The 10298-nt window shown below is 43.0% G+C and overlaps 1 protein-coding gene across 1 annotated transcript; it reads right to left on the bottom strand.

Moving 5' to 3' along the window:
• Window positions 1–1198: 1198 nt before the first annotated feature.
• On the bottom strand, window positions 1199–1765 carry LOC138873792 (uncharacterized). The gene has a single exon (XM_070152270.1). It carries the CDS (start codon window positions 1763–1765, stop codon window positions 1199–1201), a length of 567 nt encoding a protein of 188 aa, XP_070008371.1.
• Between the last annotated feature and the right edge of the window lie 8533 nt (window positions 1766–10298).

Genomic DNA, 10298 nt, shown 5'->3' with positions numbered 1-10298 from the left:
AAGTTTTGATAAATTTGACATAGTGAAAACTATCATAAAAGATGAATAAGTTAGAGAAATAATTATAATAATAAACAATTAATGAAAACAAAACGATTAAGGTAAAAGAAATAAAAATAGAGCTATATCATGTTAACAATCTACTATTTCATTTTTTTCTTGCCATAAAGTAGAAATTACATACTTGTTTCATTTCACTTTATATTATTGATATATATGTGTTAATAGAATTGAACATGACTAACATTATTTATATGTTCCAATAAATATAAAGTAATTAAAAAAATTATTGCTTGTCAATTCATTTCTCACAGTTCTTCAAAATGCCTTAAAGATATGTTTTGATCCAGGGAGTCCATGACATTAGTGCATAGCTAGTTTGATGACTTTGAGGTCCTCTAAGAGTTGAGCACGGAAGGAAATAGTTATTTAATCACTGCAATGTACTTAAACTATTTAAGATGCCCAAGCGCACAAGTAATCTGCAAACAGTGAGCATATGATATGTACTGCCATAAATAAGATGATTATAATGATACATACCTTAATAAAATATGGCTCAACTTAGCGGGAGTTAAGAATAAAATTAGAGCTTCGTGCTGATAACGTGTAATAAAATAAAAGTAATGCAGTAAAATGTAAATAAGAAGAGATAGAAAGAAGGGAGAAGTGTTTTCTTCTTTCACTTTGGTGTATTTTTCCATTGCAATTACATGGCCTTTTATAGGCATAAAAAGTAAAGATGATGGACATAAAGTAGGAAATTTAATCTTTAAGTTATTCACAATATGGGCATCCAATGTAGCATCCAATGTAGTATCCAAAGTAGTATCCAATGTACAAACTATTTATAACTAAATGCATAATTAAGGATAATTTCTTTTAGATGAACCAACGACATGCGACGTGGTCCAAGACATTGCATCCTTTCTTGTTACGGAATTTTGAGGGTCCTCCTCAAAATTCTGCCCCAGTTTACTGGGTTACTGCTTCTGACGGCTGCTCGCGGCGAATGGCTGAAATCACTTCGGAATTTTGAGGGTCCTCCTCAAAATTCTTCCCCAATTTCCAATAGCGTGGGTAAATGAAAATTTTATTGAATTGTGACCAAACCCATAGGGCTGCCTACATATCCCCTCTTAAATGGGAATCAGGTCATGCATAGTTCAAATTACATCATATAAAGAAAGCATAAAGATTACACATAGTATCTCTTGACTGCATCTGAATTTATCGGCTTTGGCCAAACTTCTCCGTCCATTTCTGCAAGTGTGAGGGCTCCTCCTGTAAGAACCTCGTGAACCATGTACGGACCCTGCCAGTTGGGAGAGAATTTCCCTTTGGCTCCATCTTGATGTGGAAAGATTTTCTTTAATACCAGCTGCCCCGGTGTGAACTGTCTTTGCTTGACTCTTTTGTTGAATGCTCTGGACATCTTATTCTGATAAAGTTGACCATGGCAAACTGCATTCATTCTCTTTCCATCTATAAGAGCTATCTGCTCATAACTATTCTTCACCCATTCTGCATCATCTAGTTTTGCTTCCTGTATGATTCTTAATGTGGGAATTTCCACCTCGGCGGGAATGAGTACCTCTGCACCGTAGACCATCATATAGGGGGTTGCTCCTGTCGATGTGCGGACTGTGGTGCGGTATCCCAATAAAGCAAATAAGAGCTTCTCGTGCCACTGCTTATGCTTCTCTATCATTTTCCTTAGTATCTTCTTGATGTTCTTGTTGGCAGCCTCTCCGACTCTGTTCATCTAAGGTCTATAAGCTGTAGAATTCTTGTGTTTGATCTTGAAGGTTTCACACATGGATTTCATCAAATCACTGTTGAGGTTGGAGCCATTATCAGTAATGATTGACTCTGGAATTCTGAACCAACAAACGATACGGTCGCAGACGAAGTTTGCTACGACTTTCTTAGTCACTGCCTTGTATGATACTGCTTCAACCTATTTGGTGAAATATTCAATTGCCACTAGGATGAACCTGTGCCCATTTGATGCGGCAGGTTCGATTGGTCCGATAACATCCATTCCCTAAGCGGCGAACGACCATGGTGAGCTTGTTGCATTAAGCTCGTGCGGAGGCACCTTTATCATATCTGCATGTATCTAACAACGGTGGCACTTCCGGACATACTGGATGCAGTCCGTTTCCATAGTCATCTAAAAATAACCAGCTCGGAGTATCTTCTTGGCTAAGACAAAACCATTTATATGTGGCCCGCAGGTCCCAACATGAATTTCTTCTAGTAATTTAGATGCTTCCTTTGCATCAACACACCTTAGTAATCCCAAATCAGGAGTCCTCCTGTACAGGATTCCTCCATTGTGGAAGAAATTGTTGGATAATCTTTGAAGTGTACACTTTTGAATAGGGTTTGCAAACTCTGAGTATTCTCCTTTCGCCAAATATTCCTTGATGTCATGAAACCAAGGTTTTCCATCCACTTCTTCCTCGACGTGAGCATAGTAAGCTGGCTGATCGTAGATCTTTACTGGAATAGGGTCAATAAATTATATGGATGCTGTATCATGGATGATAGGGTAGCCAATGCATCGTCAAACTCATTTTGGATTCTGGGAACATGTTGGAACTCTGTCTTTGTGAACCTCTTTCTCAACTTCTGTACATGATGCAGATAAGGGAGTATCTTGGAGTTCTTGGTTGCCTAATGTATAAGCAAGTCTGAATCCCCGATCACTAGCAACTCTTGGATATTCATGCCAATGGCTATCTTGAGTCCCAAGATGTAGGCCTCGTACTCAGCCATGTTGTTGGTGCAAGGTAATCTGAGTTTGGCAGACACCAGATAATGTTCACCGGTTTCTGACACTAGGACTACTCCTATGCCAACTCCTTTGAAATTCGCTGCTCGATCGAAAAACATTCTCCAACCGTCATAGGATTCTGCAATGTCTTCTCCTATGAATTATATCTCTTCATCAGGAAAATACGTCTTTAAGGATTCGTATTCTCCGTCCACGGGATTCTCGACAAGATGATCTGTCAAATCCTATCCCTTGATCGCTTTCTGAGTTACGTAGACAATGTCGAATTTACTCAACAAGATTTGCCACTTGGCTAGCTTGCCAGTGGGCATGGTCTTCTGAAAGATGTACTTCAACGGATCCATCCTTGATATGAGATACGTAGTATAGGCACAGAAATAGTGCCTTAACTTTGAGCTACCCAAGTCAGAGCACAACAGGTGCGTTCTAGCAGAGAACACCGGGCCTCGTACGGGGTGAACTTCTTGCTAAGATAGTAGATGACCTGCTCTTTCCTCCCCGTTTTATCATGTTGCCCGAGAACACAACCGAACGATCCATCTAGCACTGCAAGGTAGAGTAATAGGGGTCTACCCAGCTCGGGCGGGACCAAAACTGGCAGTGTGGGCAGGTACTCCTTGATTCTGTCGAAGGCCCTTTGGTAGTCATTAGTCCATTTGGTAGCGGCGTCCCTCTTCAACATCTTAAAGATTGGCTCACAGATGACAGTATAATAAGCTATGAATCGGCTGATGTAGTTGAGTCTCCCCAAGAAGCTCATTACATCCTTCTTGTTCTTTGGCGGTAGCAGTTCTTGAATAGCTTTGAACTTTGATGGATCCAGTTCTATCCCTCGGCGACTCACAATGAACCCAAGTAGTTTTCCGGTAGGAACTCCAAATGCACATTTCGTGGGATTTAGTTTCAGGTTATACCTTCTCAGTCTGTTGAAGAACATCCTCATGTCTTCCATGTGATCAGTGGCTTTCTTGGACTTTATGATGATATCATCTACATACACCTCAATCTCCTTGTGTATCATATCATGGAAAATAGTAGTCATGGCCCTCATTTAGGTGGCCCCTGCATTCTTTAACCCGAACGACATCATCTTGTAACAGTACATTCCCCACGGTGTAATGAAAGCCATTTTCTCAGCATCATCTTCATCCATCCAGATCTGATGATACCCAGCAAAGCAATCCACGAATGATTGCAACTCGTGCTTTGCACAATTGTCAATCAGGATGTGTATGTTTGGCAAGGGAAAGTCGTCTTTTGGACTGGCCCGGTTGAGATCCCGGTAGTCGGCATAGACTCTGACCTTCCCATCCTTCTTCGGCACTGGCACGATGTTGGCTAACCATGTCTGATATTCTACTACCCTAAGAACCTTAGCTTTGACTTGCTTAGTGACTTCTTCCTTGATTTTCAAACTTATGTCAGGCTCGAACTTTCTGAGCTTCTGCTTTACCGGTGGAAATGTCGGATCAGTTGGTAGTTTGTGAGCCACAATAGATGTACTCAGACCAATCATGTCATCGTACGACCAAGCGAATATGTCTTCGTATTCCCTTCTAAATTCTGTGTATTCCTTCTTTTCTAATGGCGATAAGTGGACGCTGATTCTCGTTTCTTTGACGTTCTCTGCATCTCCCAGGTTATCAACCTCGGTCTCATCCAGGTTGGACTTAGGTTTGTTCTCAAAATTTTTAACCTCTTTAACAATCTCTTCTGGTATGTTATCTTCCTCTGAATCTATGTCCGTCTGTTGCGTCGCCTCGTTGCATGTCACAGTCATTGGTTCATCAAGATAAGTAATAGTAATGCTGTATGAGTAAAGTAATGAGAGAAAAATAATAAGAGTAAGATTTATAGGGAAAATTGAAATGTTTTGCTAAATTCCATAATTGTTTTGAATATTGAAGATCTTATTGCGAAAATTCAAAAATGCGAAAGGAAAATCAACTAGCAAAAAAATGAAAGATAGTGCATGATGCTTTGTTCAGCCTTGCTACCCCGAGGCTTTCCAAGCTCTGGTGGTTCTTATGGTCCAATTGTTGAGGCATGCTCCTCGACTTACGGCTTGTATAGAAGGGCCTTCCTCCCCTTCCCCCTTGAAAATGACACAACAACCCATGTCATCGTCTTCCACGAATAAATTCCTCATTGTTGCCAGTGCTTCCTCTTCTTCCGACCTATATATAACATCGGCTGACTGGAAAGTCTATTCCAAATGTGGTATTGGCTGCTCCAGTGGGTAGTAAGGGCCGCGCCATGGTGGTGACCAGTTGTTGAACTCTTCCCAAGTGTACTTGTATCCCAGACCAAAAGCGGTGCCATGCTTCTTCAGTTTGATAGGTTTGACGATTCCTTGGAGGTTCTTGCCAAGTCCCTTGCCAGGTCCATATCCACTCCAGTTCAATATGCTTTCAATTTTGTTGTCCCACCATTTGTCCTTATCAACGGCGTTGACTCGCTCGATATGGTGATAGGTCTCTCCGCCTATCTTTCTTCTACCTCCGATCACTAGGATGGTTTGGTGACTGTATATGGGATTGCTACCGTCGCCGTGAATGATCACCTCTTGGTGATTCCACTCAAACTTCACTACCTGATGTAGGGTCGATGCTACAGCCCCAACGGCATGAATCCAAGGCCGTCCCAAAATCAAGTTGTAAGATGCCGACACGTTTATTACTTGAAATTCGACATCAAACCAAGTGGGCCCCATCTGCAAACACAAGCTAATTTCCTCAATAGTGGACCTTTGGGAACCATCGAAAGATTTGACATTGATGGCCCCATCTCTGATCTCATGCAGCCCCTTTCCCAATGTCCTGAGTGTTACCAACGGACAAATGTTAAGGTTGGACCCACCGTCAATAAGGATTCTGGTGATGAAATAATCCTCGCATTGTACAGTGATATGCAGCGCCTTGTTATGACTCAACCCTTCTGGTGGCAACTCATCTTCATGAAAAGTGATCTTGTGACTCTCCAATACCTCCCTACCATGTTTTCCATTTCTCCTCTAGTGATGTTGCTCGGTACATATGCCTCACTCAACACCTTCAACAAGGCGTTCCTATGTACATCAGAGCTTGAAGCAAAGCTAGGATAGAGGTTTGTGTCGGTGTTTTGTTCAACTGATCGATGACTGAGTACTCCTTTGCTTGTATTTTTTTCCAGAGATCATCGGGCCCAGCTTCAGTGATGGTTGGCCTTCCAGAGGCCTGCTTGCTTGATTCAGCCAAATGTTCTGGGGTGTATACTCTGCCAGTTCTTGTCATACCCTGTGCCGCAACTGCTTCTTCGGATTTGGATTTTCCTTTCCTTCTTGCCTCAGCTGTGTAGCCCCAAGGTATAGCAGTATGGAATGTCGTTATAGCCGACATTGCTACTAGAATGAGAACCTTTACTCCGAACGGAGCCTGTATTTTGGAAGGCAAAACCGCAACTTTAAATGGTTCAGTCACATTTGCCGGGGACCTAAACTCGACTTCTATCGGTGCTGGCGTCTTTGCAGAGGATGGTGTTTCAAACTCAAGTGGTATGGACATGTTCACCTCAGCATCCCCAGAAAGGTGAATCTGGGCTACAATCGGATTAAGGGTGACTGTTGGTTTCTTTGGATTGTCGCCTTTTGTGATCAAGCCTATTGACCCCTTGGGGTCCCAGTCATCCTCTATTTCAATCATGTGAACGCCTCCACCCATGTGGTCTGGTAGAGGCTTATTGTGAACATTCGGAGCGGGCTCTTTTGCCACAATAATCTTGTTATCAATTAGTGCTTGGATTTTATCTTTTAGAGAGCGGCATTCGTCAATGGTATGCCCTTTCATGCCGGAATGGTATGCATAGGATTTATTAAGATTGACCTATTGGGAATGGTTTTTAGGAGTTATAGTGGGGGATAGGGGTGACATAACCAGTAGCTTTGGGCCTTTCGTACAGTTGGTCAATTGGTTCGGCAATGGCGGTATATTGTTTGGGAGGTCCGCGGTCAAAATTTGGTCGGGGTCTAGGAAAATTTTGGCGAGTGGGAGGTGATTGATAGTGAGAGGGTTGAGTATTGTAGGCTTGGTATACATGTGCGGGTTGGTAATATCTGGGTGAAGTAGGCTGTTTGTGGGAGGTGGAGGTGATTAGTAAGTAGGTGGTGGAGTTTGGTAAGAGGGAGAGGGTGTTTGGTAATTTGGGGTAGGTTGATATGGGAGTGGAGGCATCGGGTAGGTTTGGTATTTGATAGGGGACTTGGTTCTCTATGCAACCATCACGACGCTCACATCCCTTTTCTTGGTTGTGCCACCAGATTGTAGAGCCTTGTTGGTAGCCTGCAAAGCTTCAAAGTTTTTGACCATACCACTTTTGATGCCTTCCTCGATCCTCTCACCTAGCTTGATTATGTCGGAAAATTTCTGGCTTTCAATCAACATCAACCTTTCATAGTACTGTGGGTCTTGAGATCGCACGAAAAACCTGTTCATTCGTTCTTCTTCTAGAGCCGGTCTTACCTTAGCAGCTTCTGACCTCCAATGCGTGGCATACTCGCGGAATGTCTCCATGGGTTTCTTTTTTAGGTTCTGGATGTAGAACACATCTGGCGCATTTTCTGTGTTAAACCTAAACCTGTCCATGAAATCGGACGCCATGCTTACCCCGTTCGACCACTTATTCGTATCTTGGCTAATGTACCAAGACAACATCTCCCTTCAGACTCCTCATGAAGAGTTTCATGCAAATCCTTTCATCCTTTCCTATTCCGACCAGCTTGTCGCAGTATGTTCTCAAATGAACCCTTGGATCTCCTGTACCATCAAACATCTCGAACTTCGGAGGTGTGTACCCCTCGGGTAGTTCAACATCGGGTTGTATGCAGAGGTCTTCATAGTTTAGCCCTTCAATTCCTTTGATTCCTTCGACGCCCTAAATTCAGCTAGTCAACTTCTTAAGCTCTTCAGCCAGACTCCTGATGAGTGAGTTTTTATCATCAGACTTGGGTGTGCTTGAAATGGGTTGGGCGGAGTGCAACATGGTTTGCACATAGATGGGGGTGTTATGAGTGTGGAAATGGTCATTTGTGAAGTTCACCGGTTCTGGGATGAGCAGTGGAGTATTGTTGGAAGTATGACAGATGTTGTAGTGGTGGTGAGGAGCGGGATGGTTTTGTGGTTTTGGGATGTTTTGTAGAGGTGTAGGGTTCTGAGTGTTAGGAAAATTGACATCTGGGGTGGTGAGGGAAAATGATAGGCTCGCCAAGTTCCGGACCTGATCAAGTTCTTCTTGGAATTTCAGCAGCTTTTGTTCAAACTAGGATGCACTTTCCTTAGGAACCAGAGTACCATGAGTGACCTCTACCCGTTCAGTTGAGTTTTCCTTTCTGGTGTTGTTCAAATCTTCCATCTTTCCTTTGTTCTTGTTTTTGATAGTGCTAGGAGGAGGAGTGGGTGGTGGGCCCTTGGATCATGTGGAATATGATGATGATGCCAGAGTGCACGAACTAACCTTGGGGAGTGGAATAAATAAAAATGAAAACAAAAGGTAACAAGTCAGTGAGGATTATGAAAAGAAACGTTGCGATATTTAAACACGTAGTGCAAGAATGTAAGTCGTGTCCTAATTTGGGAGCCTCGTTGTGCCCGAGGTAGGCCTAGCGACAAGTTGATTTGGAGAACTTATAATGCTAAATGCCTTATTTTATTGAAAAACAATAAGACGAATCCCAAAACGACACTAAATAACAGAAGATAAAAATGTCACTAATGGCCATTGACCTTATTACATTCATAAAACGAAAAGGTAAATTCCTATTATTTGGTCCCATAAGGACCTTCCCCAGACTCGACATCTTTGGCTCCATTGAACAGCTTCACTAGCTTGTGAAGTCCCAGCAACAGGTAGGCTCTGGACAAGTGTCCACCTTCGTTTCCCTCAGCATTCTGGCAGTCCTCAATCCTCTTAAGAAACTTCCTTTCCAGCTCCACTAAACCTCGTTCCAGGTATCCTAATCACTTGTTGGCACTGACAACCATGTCTTTCCATTCTTCAATCAGCTTTTGGTGGGCTTCTTGAATCTCACAGTGCTCGCTTTCACATTCCCAAATCCTTTTGCACAGTTGGTTGTATTTGACCTGTGCTTCAACCCTTTCATCGATGATTCTGTGACCTCGAACAAACCCAGGTTGGCCCAGATCATTGTGATTGTCCTCCAGCCATCCTGAATGGTATGGGGTGCAACCAACATGGTATCTGTCTGGCTCGATAGTATCTCTCCCCATGATGATCTTGCAATGCCACATATGCTGAGCTTAGCACTTATAAGGACTGTCATCAGCTTGGAAGTCGGCCCGAAAATGACTCATCTTGTCGACCCTTGGTATAACCTGTTTCCTACCAGCCTGTCTTATAACCCGGAGAGGGACATAAGGGTAGTTTCCTCTCAAACTGATCAGTATCAGAAATTGTGCGTCCCTGTATCGGGTGATGAACTCTTCAGTAGGGAACAACTCGAACATCCATTGTATTTGATCCTCAGTCAGATTTTCAAACAGCTCTACCCATCCCTTGGCATCTTCTGGCTGAGCAAACATGTTGGGCATGTAGTTCATTCCCCTTGGTTGATGGAAGGCTATATGATCGTCCTAGTCTCTACGCTGAATCGCTTGCCGACATTCACCCCTTTGGAGATGCTCCATGAGCCAGAGTTGGAGTAGCAAGTTGTAGCCCTCGAAGTGTGGGGCTCCTTGTTGACACTTTTCCAAGGCTCGGTATATCTATGCGATGATCATTGGCACTATGCTAAATGGTTGTCCACTAATTCCCTCCATCAAAGTTTTGGTGACCATGGCTAGCCTGGTGTGGATCCTTGCTTTATTCATTGGAAACACTATCATTCCCAAGAAGCAGAACATGAAGACAAAGACCCTTCGGTAAATATGCCCCAACGATATAAGGGCGAACTCATTCGGATATGTACGGTAGGATTTGCTATAACTGTACCTCTTGTACAAATAATCAAAGGGAATGTAGGACTCCTTCAAACATGTCAAGTCTAGATTCTTCTTTAGACCCATCATTTTGAGAAAACCTCTACCCTTGCGATTTTCCCGCATTAACAAACCCGGGGTCTCCCATGGTATACCGGCCAATCCTCCTATTTCCTCTAGCAGAGGTGTCATCTCAATCTCTCCAAAGCGAAACGCAGACCTATCACAATCCCAGAACAGAGTAGCAACTTCTATGATTTTGTTGTTGGGTTGGACCTCCAGGAGGGAAGGTAAATTTCCTAGGTATTTCCGGACAAGAGTCTGATCACTGGAATAAAGATCCTCCCACCAACTTAGTAGCCTTGGGTGGATGTTTGTGACCATGCCGAATCTGGGAACTTCGTGCCTCATGTTTCTGCAAGACAAAAGGGTTAGGTCCTTACCCCCACTAGATTCAACTATTAAATACCAATAATTGGCATAAAAGCATTTAGTTCTCCAAATAAATGCACAAAACGTGATAGTGT

Source organism: Nicotiana sylvestris, chromosome 7, assembly GCF_000393655.2.
Source record: "Nicotiana sylvestris chromosome 7, ASM39365v2, whole genome shotgun sequence".
Lineage (NCBI taxonomy): Eukaryota > Viridiplantae > Streptophyta > Magnoliopsida > Solanales > Solanaceae > Nicotiana > Nicotiana sylvestris.
This window is presented reverse-complemented; position numbering and strand designations above follow the sequence as displayed.

Excerpts from the sequence above, each read along its gene's own strand:
- LOC138873792 (XM_070152270.1), bottom strand. The coding sequence starts at position 1,765 with ATGAACAGAGTCGGAGAGGCTGCCAACAAGAACATCAAGAAGATACTA.